The sequence below is a fragment of the Arvicanthis niloticus genome, chromosome 28 (assembly GCF_011762505.2).
Source record: "Arvicanthis niloticus isolate mArvNil1 chromosome 28, mArvNil1.pat.X, whole genome shotgun sequence".
NCBI lineage: Eukaryota > Metazoa > Chordata > Mammalia > Rodentia > Muridae > Arvicanthis > Arvicanthis niloticus.
The window spans coordinates 19,813,196-19,836,237 of NC_133436.1; the positions used below are offsets into that span (position 1 = coordinate 19,813,196).

A 23,042-nucleotide genomic window follows, 5' to 3' on the forward strand; every position below is an offset into this window, starting at 1 on the left:
TCCCTGCTATGGGTAAAAGAAAGGTGTAGTTAAGGAGGAAACTCAGATGAATGTGATGCCACGAGCCCAGAAATGCTGGTGGCCTCCAGAGAAAGTAAGGTAATAGACTTTTCACCTAGGTGTTTCATCAAAGAATGTGGGTCCACTGACATTGTCCTTTTATGCCAATTAGACCCTTCTCAGCATTCCAGCCCACAGACATGTAATGAAACAAATCTGTGTTGTTTAAATCACTGAATTTATAGTTGAGTTTTTCATATTAATATTACCAAATAACTACCATTTATATTAATTGTCCAAAGTAGACATAAAGAAATAAGGCAGACGGCGGCAGCTCTGCACCCAACCTCACAAAACCCAGATGAAGTGGGGCTCCCAGGAGCTCTAACCTGGGCAGTATCTCAGGTCAGGAGACAACAATACTTTACCCAAACAGGGAGTAACCGGGACCCACGGGGACCCAGGAATTCACTTCTGGCCCAGAGCACTGGTTCCTTCCTGTCTCCACCTGAGCACTGAGCAGATCTTGGCCCTCAGCTCTAACCCCAGCAGCAACACCCATCCCAAACAGTTCTGACACAACCAAGATAATAGGAAAGACAGGCTCCAGTCAGAGACAGCTCAGGTAGCACCAAGGAGATCCAGATGGCAAAAGGCAAGTGCAAGAACATAAGCATCAGCAACCCAGGGTACTCACATCATGAGAACCTAGTTCTACCACATTAGAAAGTTGTGAATTACCCACATCACCTGGAAAGCAAGAATCAGATCTAAAATCACTTCTAATGACAATGATAGAGAACTTTAAGAAGGACATAAATAACACCCTCAAAGAAATTGAGAACACAGATAAACAGGTAGAAGCCCTTAAAGAGGAAACACAAAAATCCCATAAAGAATTACAAGAGAACACAACCAAACAGGTGAAAAAATTGAACAAAACCATCCAGGACATAAAAATGGTAGTAGAAACAATCAATAAATCACAAAGGGAGACTACCAGGGATATAGAAAACTTGGGAAAGAAATCAGGAGTCATAGATGCAAACATCACCAACAGAATACAAGAGATAGAACAGAGAATCTCAGGTGCAGAAGATACCATAGAAAATATTAACACAACTGTCAAAGGAAACAGAAAATGCAAAAAGTTCTTAACACAAAACATCCAGGAAATTCAGGACACAATGTGAAGACCAAACCTATGGATAATAGGTATAGAAGAAAGTGAGGATTCCCATCTTAAAGGGCCAATAAATATCTTCAACAAAATTATAGAAGAAAACTTCCCTAACCTAAAGAATGAGATGCCCATAATCATACAAGAAGCCTACAGAACACGAAATAGACTAGACCAGAAAAGAAATACCTCCTGTCACATAATAATCAAAACACAAAATACACAAAACAAAGAATTTTAAAAGCAGTAAGGGAAAAAGGCCAAGTAACATATAAAGGCAGACCTATTAGAATTACACCAGACTTCTCACCAGAGACTATAAAAGCCAGAAGATCCTGGACTGATATCATACAGACCCTAAGAGAACACAAATGCCAGCCCAGACTACTATACCCAGCAAAACTCTCAATTACCATAGATGGAGAAACCAAGGTGTTTCATGACAAAACCAATTTTACACAATATCTTTTCACAAACCCAGTACTACAAAAGATAACAGCAGGAAAGCACCAATACAAGGAGGGCAATTATACCCCAGAAAGAGCAGGAAAAAGTAAGCCTCTACCAACAAACCCAAAAGAAGATAACCACACAAACAATGCCTCCACTGTTAACAAAAATAACAGGAAGCAGCAATCTCCTCTCCTTAATATCTTTTAACATCAATGGACTCAATTCCCCAATAAAAAGACATAGGCTAATGGACTGGATACGAAAACAGGACCCAGCATTTTGCTGCATACAGGAAACCCACCTCAGTAAAAAAGACAGATGCTACCTTAGAGTAAAAGGCTGGAAAACAATTTTTCAAGCAAATGGTCCTAAGAAACAAGCTGGAGTAGCCATTCTAATATCGAATAAAATCAACTCTCAACTTAAAGCTATCAAAAAGGATAAGGAAGGACATTTCATATTCGTCAAAGGAAAAGTCAACCAACATGAACTCTCAATACTGAACATCTATGCGCCAAATGCAAGAGCACCCACTTTCATAAAAGAAACCTTACTAAAGCTCAAAGCACACATTGCACCTCACACAATAATAGTGGGAGACTTCAACACCCCACTTTCAGCAAAGGACAGATCAAGGAATCAAAAATTAAACAGAGATACAGTGAAACTAACAGAAGCTATGAACCAAATGAACTTAACAGATATTTATAGAACATTTCACCCTAAAACAAAAGAATATACCTTTTTCTCAGCACCACATGGTACCTTCTCCAAAACAGACCATATAATTGGTCACAAAACAGGCCTCAACAGATTAAAAAAAATCAAAATAATCCCCTGCATCCTATCAGATCACCATCGTCTGAATATCAATAACAAGGAATATCAATATCAAAAGACAAGGGAAAGCCCAAACTCACATGGAAACTGAACAACATTCTACTCAATTCAGATAATGTGGTCAGGGAAGATGTAAAGAAAGAAATTAAAGACTTTTTAAAATTTAATGAAAATGAGGACACATCATACCAAAACCTATGGGACACAATGAAAGCAGTGCTAAGAGGAAAACTCATAGCTCTAAGTGTTTACAAAAATAAACTGGAGAGAGCATACACTAGCAACACACCTGAAAACTCTAGAACAAAAAGAAGCAAATACACCCAGGAAGAGTAGACAGGAGGAAATAATTAAACTCAGGGCTGATAACAACCAAATAGAAACAAAAAGAACTATACAAAGAATCAATAAAACCAGAAGCTGGTTCTTTGAGAAAATCAACAAGATAGATAAACCCTTAGCCAGATTAATCAGAGGGTGGAGAGACAGTATCCAAATTAATAAAATCAGAACTGAAAAGGGGAGACATAACAACAGAAACTAAGGAAACTTTAAAAAAACATCAGATCCTACTACAAAAGCCTATACTCAACAAAATTGGAAAATCTGGATGAAATGGACAATTTTCTAGACAAATATCAGTTACCAATGTTAAATCAGGAGCAGATAAACCATCTAAACAGTCCCATAACCCTGAAAAAATAGAAGCAGTCATTAAAAGTCTACCCACCAAAAAAAGTCCGGGACCAGATGGTTTTAGTGCAGAATTCTATCAGACCTTCAAGGAAGACCTAATACCAATTCTCTTCAAACTATTCCACAAAATAGAAACAGAAGGAACACTACCCAATTCATTCCATGAAGCCACAATCACACTCATACATAAACCACACAAAGACCCAAGAAAGAAAGAGAACTTCAGACCAATCTCTTTAATAAATATCAACGCAAAAATACTCAATAAAATTCTCAGGAACAGAATTCAAGAACACATCAAAACAACTATCCATCATGATCAAGTAGGCTTTATCCCAGGAATGCAGGGTTGGTTCAATATATGGAAGTCCACCAATGTAATCCACTATATAAACAAAGAAAAAAAACCACATGATCATCTCACTAGATGCTGAGAAAGCATTTGACAAAATTCAAATTGGAAAGATCAGGAATTCAAGGCCCATATCTAAACACTGTGAAAGCAATATACAGAAAACCAGTAGCCAACATCAAACTAAATGGAGAGAAACTTGAAGCACTTCCACTAAAATCAGGGACTAGACAAGGCTGCCCACTCTCCCCCTACCTATTTACTATAGTACTGGAAGTCCTAGCCAGAGCAATTAGGCAACAAAAGGAGGTCAAAGGAATGCAAATTGGAAATGAAGAAGTCAAAATTTCACTATTTGCAGATGATATGATAGTATACTTAAGTGACCCCAAAACTTCCACCAGAGAACTTCTAAACCTGATCAACAACTTTAGTAAAGTGGCTGGGTATAAAATTAACTCAAACAAATCAGTAGCCTTCCTCTACTCAAAAGATAAACTGGCTGAGAAAAAAATTATGGAAGCGACACCCTTCACAATAGTCACAAATAATATAAAATACCTTGGTGTGAATCTAACCAAGCAAATAAAAGACCTGTATGAGAAAAATTTCAAGCCCCTGAAGAAAGAGATCAAAACAGATCTCAGAAGATGAAAAGATCTCCCATTCTCTTGGATTGGCAGTATTAATATAGTAAAAATGGCCATCTTGTCGAAAGCAATCTACAGATTTAATGCAATCCCCATCAAAATTTCTACTCAATTTTCCACAGAGACAGAAAGAGCAATCTTAAAATTCATTTGGAATTAAAAAAAAAAAAAACCCCAGGATACCAAAAACTACTCTCAACAATAAAAGAACTTCTGGGGGGAAATCACCATCCTTGATTTCAAGCTATACTACAAAGCAATAGTGATAAAAACTGCATGGTATTGGTACAGAGACCGGCAGGAGGATCAGTGAAATAGAATAGAAGATCCAGAAATAAACCCCACACCTATGGTCACTTGATCTTCGAGCTAAAGGAGCTAAAACCATCCAGTGGAAAAAAAGATAGCATTTTCAACAAATGATGCTGGTCCAACTGGAGGTCAGCATGTAGAAGAATGCAAATTGATCCATACTTATCTCCTTGCACAAAGCTCAATTCCAAGTGGATCAAGGACCTCCACATAAAACCAGCTACACTGAAACTAATAGAAGAGAAAATGGGGAAAAGCCTCGAACACATAGGCACGGGGGAAAGTTCCTGAACAGAACACCCATGGCTTATGCTCTAAGATCAAGAATTGACAAATGGGACCTCAGAAAATTGCAAATATTCTGTAAGGCAAAGGACACTGTCAATAGGACAAAGCAGCAACTAACAGATTGGGAGAAGATCTTTACCAGTCCTACATCTGATAGAGGGCTAATATCCAAGGTATACAAAGAACTGAAGAAATTAGACTCTAGACTATCAAATAATCCTATTAAAAATGGGGTACAGTACTGAACAAAGAATTCTCAACTGAGAAAACTCGAATGGTTGAGAAGCACCTAAAGAAGTTTCAGCATCCCTAGCCATCAGGGAAATGCAAATGAAAACAACACTGAGATTCCACCTCACACCAGTCAGAATGGCTAAGATCAAAAACAAAGTTGACAGCAGATGCTGGCGAGGATGTGGAGAAAGAGGAACACTCCTCCATTGTTGGTGGGATTGTAAACTGGTACAACCACTATGGAAAGCAGTCTGGCAGTACCTCAGAAAATTGAACATAGTGTTACCTGAGGACCCAGCTATACCACTCCTGGGCATATACCCAAAAGATGTTTCAACATGCAACAGGGACACATGCTCCACTATGTTCATAGCAGCCATATTTATAATAGCCAGAAGTTGGAAAGAACCCAGATGTCCTTCAACAGAGGAATGGATACGGAAAATTTGGTACATTTACACAATGGAGTACTACTCAGCTATTAAAAACAATGAGTTCATGACATTCTTAGGTAAATGGATGGAGCTTGAGAATATCATCCTGAGTGAGGTAACCCAATCACAAAAGAACATACATGGCATGCACTCACTGATAACTGGATATTAGCCCAAAAGCTCACAATACCTAAGACACAATGCATAGACGACATGAAACTCGAGAGGAGGAAGATCAAAGTGTGGGTGCTTTGGTCCTTTTTAGAAGGAGTATCAAAATACTCAACCAAAGCTCCCAGGGTCTAAACCTCCAGCCTGAGAACACAAAGGGAGGGACTCGTGGCTCTACCTGTATAGGTAATTGAGGGTGGCCTTGTCAGGCATTAGTGGAAGTGGAGGGCCATGGTCCCCAAAAGTTTGAATCCCTAGTGTTAGGGAATATGAGAGCAGGGAGACAGGATTGGGAGGATGGTGGGAGCACAGCCTCATAAAAATTCGAAGAGGGGGTATGGGATAAGGAGTTTTGGGGGAGAATGGAAGAGGAGATAACTGTGAAAGGTAAATATGTAAAATATCCAATAAAAAACAGATAATGGGTCTGGCAAAAAAAAAAAAAAGATAGTGTACTTATTTCAAACCATTTCAAAAGTTTCCAGGAGATGCTTATTGGCTAAGATCTTATTTTAAGCTCTCCACAAAAGAATTTAAGTCTCTGTTTAATATTCTCAAGAGAGATGCAAATCCTAATTTCCCTCAACAATTAATTGACAAAAGAGGAGTAATTTTACAAAAAGTAGAAGAAGCTATCATGAATCGATATATTATATAGATTGATTGATGACTGTTTTATAATAGTTCTTTGATAAAAGAGATTATTAATAAAGATTTATATTTCTTTAAATAGTGTCTCCATGACTCTCTGAGGGTGGAAGGAGCGGCTGTTGACACTTCTGCCCCAATTTTACAAGAACTCTGAAAAATTGGCTTTAAAAACAAAAGAGGGGAAACTGTACCCCCAAAATGAGTCTCCCAAAAATACTCTTCATCATGCCTTGTTCACTTTTAACTTTTTAAAACTGAAAGCTCATGGCAAATCTGCTGCTGACTGTCTCTGGCATCGCTGAGACCAATAAAAACTATGCCACAGCTATGTGGAAGGACCCTCTTACCCTTAAATGGAATGGCCAGAACCCAGTTCTCATATGGGGCCGAGGATTGATATGCCTGTTTGATACCACAGAAGGCACAGCTAAATGGCCACCAAAAAGATTAATGAAATAAATAGATACCCCCACAAAACCAGGCCCAATTATAAATAAGATGAATAACAATTGACATCCAGGGAAAAGAAATCTCCCTGAGAATTTCCTTCTTTTTTTTCTTTTCAGGTAAAAATGAATCACCGGTGATGTCTGCTGTTAGAAGTTCTAATCCTGATGCTGACCTCTGATGGGCCTTTGACAAGGACATCAAACAGCTATAGATTGACATCACTAATCTGAAGAAATCCATAGTTTCGCTGTCTGATGCGATCTCCAAAAATTGCAAAGGACTTTATTGGACTTGATTTTCTCTTTTACTATAGAAAAGACTGTGTACAGCTCTAGACTGTGTACAGCCCTTAAAGAAGAATGTTGCTTTTACATAGAGAAAACAGGGATGATTAAAGAGAGCACGAAAAAGGCCAGAGAAGGCCTTGAGAAAAGACAGAGAGAGAAAAAGAAAGAGAAAAATGAGAGTTGGTACAAGAATTGGTTTTCAACCTCTCCATGATTGTCAACCCTACTTCCTTCCATCTTGGGACCATTAATTGTTTTTTTTTTTTATTTGTTTGTTTGTTTTGTGTTTTTTGCTTTGTTTTGGATTGGTTTGGTTTTTTGCTTATTTCTTTTGGTCCCTGGGCCTTAAATAGGCTGACTAACTTTGTGAAACAACAGATAGATAATCTGATAGCAAAATCTATTCAAATGCATTATCATAAGTTAGCTATGGAGGACCACGAGACTCAAGATGAGGTTGTTACTCTATCCAGGGTGTTCCCAAATCCCATCTCCACCCAACCTAAAAGAGGGGACTTCCACCCCTAGTCCAAGCAGAGAGGGGCCACCCAGAACTCCCTCTGACTGGTGATCTGAATTGTTGCTTAGGCTGCGAGGCTAAGCACTGCAAGGGAATATAAATAAAAGTTAAAAATATGTTTCTGGGTTCCCTGAGGGACAAGCCTGACTGCATAGGGGTTGATGTCAAAAGTATCCCCTCTCCAGGAAAAAGACATTGTGATGAATATGGCCCTCATGCCTCACTTGACAATGACAGGAAGACCAGAGCTATTACAAGGTCCCCTTTAATTACTGGACATCAGGCCTCTATTCCCGCCTTGACAAGATTAGAATTGCTATGGCCCTTCTATACTTGGAGAAGGGAGGAGATGTCAGGAGCAGCTCTGCTTATACACTGAAGGCCTAAAATCAGCCATAAGCCTAAAATCAGCAATAGCCTTGACATACATGCCTGCTAACACAAAGTCTTGTGTCTCTGTGGAAAAACACTGAAACAGATGACTATAAGCTATTGTAAACAGGCAGCTTTTGTGGAAATCTACCAGCCTGAATAGTCATAGACCTTGTAAATAGGCAGCCTTGGCGGATAGTACCAATGTAGATAAGGACAAGTGAATCATAGGCAGAGTCACAGTGACTTGTCCCCTGAACCTTTACCCAGCTGATACCCTGTTCTGAACGATATCTGTACTCCCCCTGAACACCTATGCTCCTGTGTCATCCCCTTCCCCACATCCTGCATTTTTGTGTTTATAACCCCTGTGTTAAAAAGTAAAAACTATGATTTGATAATAAAAAAATGAAAAAAAGATTAAAAAAAAGAAATATGGCATTTGGACGTGACTTACTAGGTTGGGAATGCTGAACACAGCCAACACAAGAGGTTATCTCAGTGTCCAGAATGGTGAAGCGCTTGTGAGCTAACACAGAAAACAAAACATTTGCAAAGCATTCAACTTGGACGGTGACAGAAGTGGACAGATTTTGAGTTATTTTTAAAAAGTGCTAAGTATTTTTAGCAGAGATGAAGCTAAAGAACTTAGATGAGTCAATAACCCTAATTCCTGCCCCTAAATCTTCCACTTAGACTCCATGTCCAAAAGGTCTCACAGTCTCTCCAAATGGTCCCATCAGTTGGCACATGTTTTAACTTTATGAATCTGTGGAAGACATTTTGTACTCAAACCATAGCAGGAAGAGTGCAATGAGCAGTTATTGATGTATAGAATGATGCTCCAGTACTTTACTGTGAGAGAGACGGAGACACTACACCATATATCTAACTGTTAGGCTGGTTACTCAGGGCCACATCCTACTCCTCGGAGCAGGATAGCAACCCGTTACCAGATCTCCTTTCAGAAACCAACTACAGAAGAATTTACTGTTATGGAATCTATTTGGGATACAGATGTGGAAATCTAGGTTTCACAGTAGTCCATAAAGGCTCATGTTAGATTGTTATTAAGATTAAAGAATTAATTGGTAATATGGACTTAAAATATTCCCCTCACCCTTAACAGCAACCTCCATGTAGCAAAAATAATGGAACAAGAGGGCTGTGCAATAGACAGTCTTGAATTGTCACTGGTTCTTGCATGCTCACAGGCCACCTGTCCTCCCATTAAAAATCCTTAGATGTTTCCTTTGCTCAATCATCTATCCCTGGCATGAAGAGGAGGGCCATGGAGTGCATGAAAAAATTAAACACATAACTACTTCAGACAGCCCAGTTATTAATATAGTAAAAGTAAGTACTTGTTATTCTATATATGTATATGAGCATACAGGATACAGAACAACTTTATAGAGTTGATTCTTTCCTTCCACCTTTACATGGGTTCCAGAGATGGAACTCAGGATGTCTGGTCTGAATAGCTAGAGCTTTGCTCTTCGGAACCATCTTGGCAGCCCATAGCCGTTATAACCAGGATTATACACATGTGTATATGACCCTGGGTTCAGTCCCTACCAACATAGACAAGTAGATAATAAACAAAGTTTTTTTAAATCATTATATCCATGTATCAAGTTTTATAGTTTCTGGGTAACAAAACGTATGTTTCTTTAAGTTCATCACAGACAGAAAAAAAAACATGCACATGGGAAGGGGATATAGGTAAGTTTGAGAGGGACTTGATAGGGCAGGGGGTGATAGATAATTAGAATAATTAGAATGCATTATGAGCATATATGGAATTATGAAAAAATATATTGTATTAAACAAAAGCTAACATGTGATAAAGGTCAAACTAACAAGGGATAAACTTGAATAGGCCAAGGACAACTTGCCTCATTGTTGAATGACCCAGTTCACCCTCTTTGGGGTAGCAGCTTAATAGGAAAAGAAGTTTGGAAGGTTGGGAGGTTGACTTTGGAAGAATTTCAGGTTACTTGCTGGCCTGTCAATGTCTCTATGTTTCATGGAAAGATCTCTGGAAAGACTTGTGTAATCTGTACTCCCATAATAAAATTAGATCTCTGTAGTCACTTAAACTGATAGTTAGAGTTCTCTATTGCGACAGACATGTCCATGTCAAGGTGAAAATCTGAGTTTGCTTAATTAGCACAGCAGAAAATGACACTTTAGACATCCACACAGTCTTCTGGACTGTGCTTGAGTCTTGACACTGTCTCAAATGGGATTATGCCATTTACAAACATGTTCTGTTTGTACCTCATTTCTACAACATAACACTGAGAAAATGTTTCTCTGTGCTGTGCGTTCAAAGGAAGGCAAAAAGGCTGTAACTTTCCATTCAGAATAAACTCACTAAATGCACTGATCTTTTCTGCTGCAAAACCCTAGAATTTTACCTTTGGTAATTTGTGTAGCATCCCCGTGATACATTCATGCACATTTGTGTTACACTTCAGCTTTAATCTCCATATTTCTATGAAACTGGCTTCAATGTTATTGACAAGCAACATAAACTTTCACTCCTTGCATTATTCATACCCAGTTGAGATTCCTGCCTATCAAATGAGCTTCACAGCCCTATAATGAACAAGCAGGCGTATACTTATGAAAATTAGTATTACCATGAAGAAGATGAATTAACCCATTAACCTTTTCAGATTATTGATAGCTCCATTTCTGTCATTGATTTTATACTACTGGTGGGTTTTTTTAAATTGAGTTTTTAGATTGTATTAGTGTTAGTTTCCATAGAAACTTTTATTAAGCATCCTTTCAGGTTTTGCTATGTAAACAAAATTTGCATGTATTTTACTGCGGATTTGAAGACTGGGGGTACTGAGCCAAGGCTGAGTGATTTGGAAATCACTGAAACTAATTAAAAAGTGCTTTATGCAATGTCCACATCACTGCTTAATTAGTTGACTACACCAGGGGATTTGGAGATGTGTTGGGAAAGCACTAACTGACATGGCGTAACTTCAGTAATTTTAATCACTATGAGGACAGTGGAAAGACTGCAATTATGCAACTCTCTCATTCTTGTGCAGCAAGAGACTTGACTGCTGAAGGGATTGGTATTGTGTTTCTAGTAAAATAACACTTCATCATTCCTAACAAGCACTGGACGGGTCCCTGGGATGCTTGCTGGTAGGGATCTGGGCTTGAAAGTGCCTATAGATACAGCATTGCTTTATTTACATTTCTGTCCACTGAGAGATGACCTACCTTCACCTCTGAATCTCAGGTTCAACATCTGTAATCCAATAATAATATCAACCACACATGGATGCTTGGCGAATTGAATGAAATGTGAATGACTTTGCAAAGAAATTATACAACCTGTATAATTATACAGGAATTCCTGTATTACACAGGAAATACAGTTGTCTCTTGCTCACCACAAGGGATTGTTTACAAGACTATACCCTTCTACAGACACCAAAACCTAAGGATAGTCAGGTCTTTTGTATAAAAAATTAATATTTGAATATAAATTTAGCATAGCTTCTGTATATTAATGTTGAATCTCCAGACGAGCTATTATGTAGAAGTCAGCGTACACTCTATGATGGAGTTGCATGATTGAGAATAATTACAAGGGGGAATCTGTACACAGTACTGGTGTAACATTTCTACAGTAGTTTCACTCCACATTTTGAGTGTCCAGATGTGGAACCCACAGGTACAAGGAAGTGACTGTACTTACACAAATGCAAGGTGCCAACACTTAGTATCATATCCAGTCAGAGAAAAACAATGACATTGATCACCTCACAGAAATATGAGTTTTGAAGTTGTAAGTATAACATAACTACATTCAGGGTAGAAAAATCACAGAAAACAAACATACAATTCTTCATGCCCTATACACAGTGTTAAATCATAAATACTTTTTATTACTACAGATACTCTCATATTTTCATCTGCCAGGTGTGGTAGGACACAGGATAAATCCCAGCACTCAGGAAGCAGAGGCAGGTGGATCTCTGTGAGTTTGAGACCAGTCTGGTCTACATAATTACATAATGACTTCTCGCCAGTTGGAGCCATAAAGTGGGACCCTATCTCAAAAAAAAAAAAAAAAAAAAAAAAAGAAAGAAAGAAAGAAAAGAAAAGAAAAAGAAAGAAAGAGAAAGGAAAAGAAAGGAAACTGAAAAAAGAATATGCTTGTAATGCTTATTTTTATGCAATTTATCTACCCATCAACTACTGTTAAATTCTTGCAGTATTTTTGCCTTTTTATATAATTTTATGTCATATGATTGATATATACATTCTATTTCTCATTCTCCCGATACATCTGAAGTTCTGGACAATCAACACGTAGCAAAATGCTTTCTATATAACAAGAAACTCTTTCTCATTCAAACTCTTTTGTTTTAGAAAATTTTTTAAAAAAAAATTCATTTCCAGAAGCAGAATTTATTTTCCAGAAGTTAACTCAAAAAATGTGAGCATCTCTCAGACATTTGAAAACAGAAATGTTCCAAAAGTCAACTCCTACTAGCACTCTGTGTGATAACTTAGTGTTTTTCCATTCTGATCGCATTGTGATACTCTCGATGAGTGTGTAATTCAGAACCTCACATTCAGTAGGGTTAACACCCATGCTTCTGATATCGCAGCTTGGCTTTATGATCCCCATTTAATAGCTCTGTAATATTCTGTCTCAGAAAAGAACTATAATTACTTAGCCATTTTTATCTTATTGGTGGACATTTAGAATGCTTCCAATTTTTCTTATTAAAAACACTGAGTATGGGGCCTAGGGTTTTTCTTGGGTGTTGCTGTCTCCTATTTTTAGATTGCCCCCTTATAATAGATTTCTAAACATGTCATTACTAGCCTAAAAGCATAGTAGCTTGGGGGCTGTCTTAGAAACACATATCATTTTGTGGTAGGACAATGCATTAATTAAGTGCATAAGTATACTGGATTCACTATGTCCTCAGCCTTTTTCAAATCTATTCCATATAGTGCCAAATTTGTTTTTTTCTCTCTCTTTTCTTTCTCATCCCTACCAATTGGAAGCAAATGAGAACGGTGCTTTTTAATTTAGTGTATACTTATATTTGTCTCTTGTCCAGAGTATAACGAAACAATTTGGTGAAAATGCTCATGACTTTAGTTAATGGCTTGTATGACATTGATAGCTAGTCCTGTGCTATAATGAAGATGTATCGCATCTCAAAATACACATCAAAATTTAATTGAAATTGATGGTATTAAGAGACTGGACCTTTAGAATCTGGGTCTTCAGGCCAGGTGGTGGTATGCATTAAATCCCAGCACACAGGAGGCAGAGGTAGTTGGATCTCTGAGTTTATAGCCAGCCTGGTCTACAGAGAGAGTCCCAGGACAGCCAAAGCTACACAGAGAAACCCTGTCCAAAAACAAAAAACAAAAAAAAAAAAAAAAACAACAAAAAAAACAAAAACAAAAACAAAAAAATATATAATGAACATAAAACAAACAAAAGCAACAAAACAAAGAGGGGGGGATGAAACTGAATCTTCAAGAGATATCATGAAGTTATTGCACTGCATTACAAAGGGGTGTTGATAAAAGGCTTTAAGATTAGGGCAGTGGTGGTACACGCCTTTAATCCCAGCACTTGGGAGGCAGAGGCAAGCGGATTTCTGAGTTCGAGGCCAGCCTGGTCTACAAAGTGAGTTCCAGGACAGCCAGGGCTACACAGAGAAACCCTGTCTCGAAAACCAAAAAAAAAAAAAAAAAAAAAAAAAAAAAAGATTAGCCCTATTCTCAGTCTTCCAGCCTCCTGCTTGGTGCTTATGCAGTGCACAGGATGAAATAGGTCAAGGGAAGGATGAGATGTGCCCTTTTTAGACTCTTGAACCATGAACAAATGAACCTTCTTTATTGATAATCTGCACCATTTATAGTATTCTGTTACCACAGCAGAAAACAGAAGAATATAGCTGGTAAGATAGCATTTCAAGTCTCCTGGCAAGAAAAGTTGTAGCTTGGAGACTGCCAAGACTTTTTAGACTACACTGTTTTCAATAATAAGTTTGCTTTTTGTTTGTTTTTGTTTTTCAGTTTTGTAGAGTTTCCACATTGGGTTAACTTGTCATGTAAGTGAGATCAGAAAAGACTATTACAATTCAGTTTCATTCACATTAATGTGAAGGAAACACATGCAGAGATAGATCCTAATTTATTTTCATTCATTGTGTCCTAGAAGTTATAACTTCTCTTTTTCCCTTTATAAGTTGGCCCCAAATGGTACTTCACAATCCTGAATATCAACCAAGAAGCTGACTGTCAAATCAGGGTTGAGGAACATGCTATGTCTGTCCACACTTGCTCTGCATCTGCTCTTGGAAACAGGCTGGCTTAGAACTCATGTTACAATTTTAGGTGGGCCCACCACACCCAGTTTTTCTCCTACTTCTTAAATCTTAATTAATTTTAAATATACTAGTTCTGAGCCCAAGCTTCCAGGACCTTATTATGTTCTCATTCTGCTTCTCAGAAACTTTTTTCTACACTGTGAAGCTATCTGAGCTCACCTCACTGTGAAGCCATCTGAGCTCACCTCCAGAAAAGACACAGCATGAATCAGAAGGAGGCAAGTCCTGTGTTGAAAATCTCTGAGATCAGTCATTCCCCAGTATACTCCAGTACATGAGCCATGTCTAATATAGAGCAGCAAAACCTCTCAGATGACCCCTAGAATCACGGTCTAAACAAATTCTTGTTATTTAAGCCCCCACACCTTTGTTGGTGGCTTGTTATGGTATACTGCATCAACAGACAACTGATGAACGTTCTCTATAACCCTGTAGTCTATGACCCTGACAGAACAACAGTTTAATTCAATTAAGAAGTAGAACTCCCCAACCTAGGGAATGTTCAGTGCAGGGTTTTTTTTTTCCTCCTGAGAGGAATGATAAATTATTACACCAGAATCTCACAGAACAAAGCCAAATATTTGTATAGTTCAGGGAGAAAGAGGACATTATCTAAGGTGGTGAAGCCGCACTACTCAGGAATGCTGGTAGGCTTAAAACTGATGCTGAGAACGGAACCTATTTATAGCCGTGGGTTAACTGGGCAGGGCTGCAATCTGTGAGACTCTCTGCTTTGTGAAAATGTGCATCAAAGTTTAGCAGGAAGAATAAAATCCTCTAACCTTGTGCTGACCTATACCCTATAGTTTCTCTTGTGTTATTGTCATATAGAGATGAAACTGACAATAATTTCATGCAATAAGCACAGAATACACCTGCTTCCTTATTTCTTATCAATATTTTTATCATTGTTAATTTGTCCTTTTAAGATTTCATTTTTGTTATTTTTAAAATGTGTGTGTGTGTGTGTGTGTGTGTGTGTGTGTGTGTGTGTGTGTGTGTGTTTGCATGAGCTGGAGTTACAAGTGTGTCCTTCACAAGAGCAATATACTCTCTTAACTGCTGAGCCATGTCTCTAGCCCACTGAGATGTATTTTTATATTTAGTTTTGTGTATCTGTGTGAATATGTGCACACATATGTTCTGGTATGCATACTGGTTCTTTTTTATTTGTGTGGAGACCAAAAGAGGAGGTCAGATGTCTTTCACCATGTTCTACCTGTCTCTACCCAGGCAGGTTCTCTTCTTGAACCAGGAACTTGCTTTTTATTAGGTCAGAAGGCAGAAAACTCCAGTGATCTTTCTGTTCTTCACTACTCAGAGATAAGCTTATGAGCATTTGTAGGGATACCCAATTTGTTACTTGGGCTCTGGGATTTGATTTGAACTCCCGTCTTCAGGATTGCAGAGAAAGTATCTTAACTTTTGAGTGACCTGCCCAGACTCAACTTGTCTTTATTGTTTCGTTTTGCTTTTATTTTTTTGAGACAGCATTTCTCTGTGTAGTCCTAGCTGTTCTGGAACTCACTTTGTGACCAGGATGGCTTTAAACTCACAGAGATTCACCTGTTTCTGCCTCCTAAGTGCTGGGATTAAAACTGTGCATGGCTATACTCAGTGATTTGCCTTATTTATACCAGGCTGTTAATTAGCATTATCTAATATAGCAGCCACAAGTGTCTTAACCATGTTTAAATTTAAACTACCTAAAGGTAAATCAAACTAATTCTTGGCTCATCTATACCACAAGCTCTAGTTATGTGTCAATAGCCATATGTGGCTAAGGGCTACCTTAGTGGGCAGCACTGCTTTATACTGTCTTCTATTTTACTGACTCCATAGATGCAAATTTGATTGCCTTCGTGGTTATTTTGGAATAATTCACAAGGCAACATTTTGTGTAAATCTTGTTGAATATTCTGACTGAAGATGAAAGCTACGAGTTGATCACTTTTATTACATGATGCAAACCTACCAGATTTCTGTCAGGTTTGCAGGTCTTGATCAGCGACATCTAGATAGATCCTCAAAGCAGGGCCATGCTTGGCAGTCTGTCCAACCCCTTTATCTCATCCAGGATCTCATTCAGGATCAACTAGGAAGTGATTTTCAGTCTCCATGTCACCCTGTTGCCATGGTCCAGTCCCCAAACTCTGAGCTTCACTGTCAGAGGACTTCCACACTTCTTCCTTCCACTTTTCTTTTCTCTGTGCTTGTACTCTCATTGGTTCCAACAACCCTGGCCTCATTATTCTCCTTCTACCAGGCTAGCATTTGCTCTTATTCTCTCATGCATTCTTACTTCTAGGGAAACTCCTGTCTAATGTTAGGAAGGCTGACACTCATAGCTTTCACATCTTTTGTCATCTTCCCAGTGAGGCTTTCTCTGCTCATGCTTTCTAAACTGCAGTCCTTGAATTCTGTTGGTCCTTACTTTCTCTATAGCTCTTATGATTAGATAATAATAAGCATATACCATCCCGATTCTGATGCTTTCCTCCTCCTCCTCCTCCTCCTCCTCCTCCTCCTCCTCCTCCTCCCCCTCTTCCTCCTCCTCCTCCCACTCTTCCTCTTCCTCCTGCTCCTCTTCTTCCTGCTCCTTCTCTCCTTTCTCCTCCTCTTGCTCCTCCTTTTTCTCCTCTTCCTTCTTCACCTCTATACTTGTTCCTCCTCCTCTTCCTCTTCCTCTCATACTTTTTCCTCCTCCTCTTCCTCAGTCTACTTCCTTACATTGCGCTGTAAGGTCCTTACATGTAGTAAGTGCTTACTAAATATTTATTGATTGAAAGAAATATATTTTATATAAATATCATCATACTCAACTTTTCCTTTAAAGACAAGAAAAACATTTCCATACCCTAAGAAAATATAAATCAGATGATTATTTAGTTAAGAATTGTCTAAGCATTCAGAGATTGGTATACATAAGAAGATCAAGTAAGAAAGTTTTTTTTTTTTTTTTTTTTTTTTTTTTTTTTAGAAAACAGGACAATGAAATGTAAATTAAATGCCAAGTAAAGAGATTCAGGTATTGTGCTAATTAAGAGGCAAGAGCACTAATTCCATTGTTTCTGGTTACTACAGAAAAATAGAGAAATACTGCCACTAGTCATTCTAAATAGCTTGGGTTTGTAAATTAGGAGAGTGCTTGAGAAAGTTTATTGGGAGTTTTGGAATTATTATCTTCTATGAGTCTATTTTAAAGGGAAAAAAGTCAAATAGATGCATAGCAGACAGTTTCAATGTGTGGTTCCCACACATCTCCTTCTGCCTGCATCTCAGGTAGATTGTGTTTCTTAGTCCCCCGTAAGCCATGCTGCAGATGGTTTAAAAGCATCAATTGAAAGTAAGTCTGCACCAAGCGATTTTGCAGAGAACAGTTAAGTATTACCAAGTTAGACATATCTTACTCTATTTACTTATATTGCCATTATATCAAATCTAAGTATTATTAAAAATAGAATATCATATGTAATAGATATTGTTTTTATCCTGTTTTGCAAAAGCTCATTGTCTTGGATTATTTATGTTTCACTTTGATTTCTCTCAAGAGAATACATGCTTCCTTCTCTTTCCAATGGCTTTTATGGACAAGTTCTAGACATGCAAGTAATATGAATAATTAATTTCTAAGATGTCCTAAGTATCTGCTAGCCTAAACTCAAGAAAACCTACATTTTTGTCATGCAGTCTAAAAATGTCTTTAGTAGAGTCCAATATATCATTGTGGACAAATCTTTATGCTATATAAGCTTGGTATGAACAACTGGCTTGAAATGTCACCATGACAGGGAAAAGACAATTTGTTTACTTTTCCATCATGAACTGTACTGGAAAAGGACAGGAGGCAGAAATTCCCTACGTAATAATGAAAATTATCATATAGATACAGTGTTGTGAAGTCTGAGTTAACTAATTTCTAAAGGGAAATATTATCCTGTGGGGTCCACCAAGCCCCTGAACACCTTGGAAGGGTAAGCTCTCCTTTCTGACTTGAGTGAGAAGTGTACTAGCAGCAGCTGCCTAGCTGAAACCCACCATCTGGCTATAATTCTTGGCGTCTGTGGCCACAAACATCATGTTCATTCTGTGGCCTAAGATGATGCGACCTGCTCCTCTCCTGAGCTGCGTACTAAAGCTGTTGAGAAAAGGATCAAATCAATGTTGCTTATATGTGTCTGTGTCTACTGTAACAAGTATATACTTTTCCCCTCTGTCTTAGATACCAGATATCTGGCTGCTCTGTTTGCTTGACATCTATTTCCATTTTCTCTTTTTGCAGAGATGAGTCTTTCTAACATACAGGAACATAAATCCACAGTGGGAGGAGAATGTATACATTTACTTTACTCAAACTGCTTTATAAGCTTATCTCTCATTCCACCCCACCCCTCTCTTCCACCTTTGGATCTCATTCCCATGAACAGCCTGTAATGGAAGAAGAGATGATGGCCCACCCCAAGCTGTTACTTTATCAACAGTTACCTGTGCAGACTTTTTTAAAGTTGGGGTTTTCTAAGAGGTGTCCAGGTAGGCGACACTGGAAGCGATGTTGCCAGAACTCAGGGAACCAAGGATTCCTTGTGTTGGTGTCCAGCCTCAGCTTCAGGAAGTAGTCATCAAATGACCTGACCTCTGGAGACTGCAGTTTTATTGTGATTCCCCCGTTGGCTTCCACCTCATAGCCTTCGATGACTTCATCTCTGTCTGCCCATCCGTCACTAAAATAATGCAGGGGTTGGGGTGAAGAGAGAAGAAGACGATGTCTCATGAATGAATTCAGAGATATCTATAAACAAAGCAATCCAGAGATGCCAAAGTCTACTTTAAGCCACTGTAACTCCCTATTATGCTTCAGCCTTACTAGACAGGACAGAGTGTGGAAAGGGAACCTCCTGCATGTGTATTTGCAAAATAACAATCATGATAGCATTGGTGACTATAGCTAAAGTTCAGAAGATTCTGCTAATCACCATCATGGAACAGAGATGGAACGCTTTCAGAAATCATCCAAAGTTTTGCTGGGTCCAGACAATCTGTTTCCGATGTCTAGTTCTCAAAATGCTAAATAATAATAATAATAATAATAATAATAATAATAATAATAATAAATAGCACCTCTTAATTACTCTCTACATCAGAGACAATAAAGGCCAGGAGCTCACATTCTTTATAATAAGCGTATAACATGTGAGGCAGAACCCTGCAGATGGTCCTGGCAGGGAAACAGACCATAAAGATGTGAGGATGAAGATATGGTTCAGAATGACTTTATCAATCCGGATTGAAACTTCAGGGAGTCTGATGTCCCAAGAACTTTAGCCATACTCATGGATTCTGTCATCATAGTTATCATTGCTTTCCCTATGCAAATACACAAGGAGGCCGTTTATTCCAAGCAAATTTAAATACATTATAATTTTGGGGAAAATCCTGTAGTATAAATCCCCAGCACATAAGGAAGCATAATTTCATCAAACGGTGAGCCAAAGAACATACAATTGCTTCCCCAAAAGATTAGTTTTAGAGATAGGCTATCCATCAGGGCCTGTGGTAGTTTTAATATGCTTGGTCCAGGGAGTGGCACTATTAGAAGGTGTGGCCTTGTTGGAGTAGGTGTGGCAATGTGGAAAGAAGTGTGTCACTGTTGGGGTGGGCTTTGAGACTCTCCTACTAGCTGCCTGAGAATGTCAATTTTTCTTGTGGAGGCCTTCAGATGAAGATGTAGAACTCCCAGCTCTTCCTGCACCATGCCTGCCTGGATGCTGCCAAGTTCCTGCCTTAATGATAATGGACTGAATCTCTGAACCTGTAAGCCAGACCCAAATAAATGTTGTTTTTATAAGAGTTGCTGTGGTCATGGTGTCTCTTCTCAGCAATGAAACCCTAAGACAGGGCCTAAGTAAAGGTCTGGCTTGGTCTCAGTCATACAGAAAGCATAGGGTCATTTGGGCTATTAGCCACCTCTGATCCTGATTGTGGGAGCTTGGAGGGACCTCAAGCTATATACATAAGGTAAGAGTCATTTAGACTACTAGGTATTCCCAGTCCTGGTTATGATAGTTTGACAGACTCCCTGACTAGAGGGTCACTTTGATAACTAGGCACCTCTGATTTTGATGGTAGGAGCTTGGTGTGGTCTGGCCCAACAGATAAAACAGATCACTGGCCTACTAATCAATTCTAATTTTCAGCTTTCTGGATGGAAGAACAGGTTGTATATCTTTCTCATTGGAAAGGCAACCCTACCTGTTTAACATTCCTGGTCTCCCTGGAGATATGTAGGTGTGAAGACTTCTGGGCTGTGTTTCTAACAAGGTGGTTTCAACATTACAGTCAATCCATTACAAGATTGTTATGTTATAAAGTAAGAGATTAATTTAGCAGCGTTTGCTCCTGGGAAATTATTCTCATTTGGCTTCCAGAGAAGTGGCTGGAATATTTTCTCAGTGCTATCCCAAAATAATAGCATTTATCAAAACCATCTCACTCTCACATATAAAAGAATCCTCCCACTCACTAAGTGGAAGCCACTGACATTTTATCTCGTGGGTTGAATTTTTAAAATGTGTTCACCTTCTAGAACATTGACATCTCCCATGAGTGATGTAGTATTTGACTAAATTCAAGTGTTTGTGTGACCTGGGGCTAAGAGGGTGTCAGTAAAATATGGTGCTAAGAGCGGAGCATACAAAAAGGTGTGCTTACTCCAAGATTATTATTGTTATGAAATATAAAACGGCAGTATAATGCGGTATACTGTGGTGGGAGGAAGGAGATACATGCCAGGCCCATGCCAACATATTCCCGTGAGGAATCATGCAAAGCAGCAGACCTAATAAAAAGTTTATTGGGGAAAGGGAGGGAAGTGGGGACGTGGAAAAGGGGCAGAGACAGAGAAGAGGGGCCAGAGAAGGGCAGAAAGAAAGCGATGAAGAAGGAAAGAGAGGCTGGCTGGGAACACGTGGAGTCAGAGAGTGAAAGAAAAAGAGGAGCTGGGGTAGCAAGCAGTTCTTTTTATACACCTAGCTCACATCTGGCAGGCTACAGGTGATGGTGCAAGCTGTTGCTAGGTAGCTGTTGGGCTGGGCGGAGTCCAGCAGAATTGTCTGTAAGCCAGTAATTGTGGAATGTGAAAAATATTGGACTCAACTGTACAGAAATAAAAGAAAGTGGTTTTGCAAGTGCCAAGGGAAACACGAGAAAAATACTATACAGAAGCATGGGAGGTTAGTCTGGGTGACAAGGCCATCTGGGTTTGTTTATTGTTGCTCATATAAATTAGTCTTATAACGTCTCACAGAAACTGCTAAGCGAAGTTTAGCATACATTTCAAAGAAATGGCTCCCAGACCCAGGAAGAAGGATAGCCTAAGGTTCTAAAACCAGGCAAGTGGTTAGGAGATTTACTTCTCAAACAGGCAACACAATAATTTACAAGTACAGATGAGCCAAAGTAAATGTGTGAATAATGGAGAAAGTCAGGACCTACCACCCAGATGCTTAGTGGAGCTAAAGGGCATGGTAAGACCATCTTGGCCAGAGAGTAGAATTATCCTTAGACACACAGACACAATAGCATGGCCACCTGCAGTGAAATGTAATGATATAGACTCTGCTATAGAAAAGAGTCTTGTTTGCTTTTTACAGAGCAGAGAACTTTGCTGAGTACATTTAATCGAGCACAGTTCACCACTTGTTATCTGAGAAAATGTGTTCTCTCCTTAGCTGAGCTAATTGGTTCAGTTCCTCTCTAGAGCTTCCCAGCGAACCACTGCGAGCTAAATTTTCAACGGGTCCAGAGTGTTGTTAGAGAGTCAGCAGAATGTGTTCCAGAATTTAAGGAACTTTGAGGCACAAAGTGAGGCACAAAGCAGACCAGAGCATATCAGCATGCCTAACTCCAAAAGGAGGAACATTTCCCAGCCCTGCGCACACAGCCCTGCACACACAGCCCTGCGCACACAGCCCTGCATGCGCCCCTTTCCTATAGCTGCATTTACATTATGCTCAAGGTGATGCTTAGCTTCCACTGAGAATAAGATATGTGAGATATGTTATTTGCTGCCTACCTTAGTATCACAAATTTCTGTCATTTTTCAAAGGTAATTCAAGTACAAAAGTTCTTTAAATACAAAACCAGATATGTAACAAACATTACAAGTTCTACAAGGTTAAAGAAGTGGTCAGTATCACCATGAGGAAGAGCTTGGGAGAGCAGGCTGGTGTGTGTGTATGTGTGTGTGTGTGTGTGTGTGTGTGTGTGTGTGTGTGTAAAGTGATCTCTATCTGACCTAAGGAGTCAGCATTAGTCAGGTAAAGAGCGGTTGAGAGTTGGTGCAGTAAGAAAGTATGGCATATGGTGGGTCCAACTTGAGGACCAAGGGATCCATCTCTTTCCTCCAGCAGGCAAAGTGCAGTACCTGTAACTGATTGCTCTGCTATCACACTATCCCAGAATATGAGAGCTTGTCAAATTGATTTAACGGATTAACTTATTCACCTTTCTTTTTGCTCAATCTATTAAAGCATAACCTCTAAACACATATTTAACTAACTCTCTCCTGGAAAGAAATACAAATCATGATGAAAGGAAATAGGAATACATTTAGTTTCATACATTCAAATACACTCATAGTCACATATTCATGACATCTACAATGGCTGGAAATTTGAACTGTAGTTCATGTCATGTTCAAAAGCAGAACAAATCAAAACTGGTTAGACTTTCAGGACTTCTATCTAGAGATAA

At 38.9% G+C, this 23,042-nt stretch overlaps 1 protein-coding gene across 4 annotated transcripts in view; it reads right to left on the reverse strand.

Annotated features, from left to right (window-relative positions):
* Grm1 (glutamate metabotropic receptor 1) overlaps positions 1–23,042 on the reverse strand; it is a 376,706-nt gene that overhangs the window by 82,651 nt on the left and 271,013 nt on the right. For all 4 annotated transcript variants that reach the window (XM_076926847.1, XM_076926848.1, XM_076926850.1 and 1 more), the window contains one exon: positions 18,777–19,012. In XM_076926847.1, the coding sequence (XP_076782962.1) occupies positions 18,777–19,012 (236 nt within the window). The remainder of the gene's footprint in view (positions 1–18,776; positions 19,013–23,042) is intronic.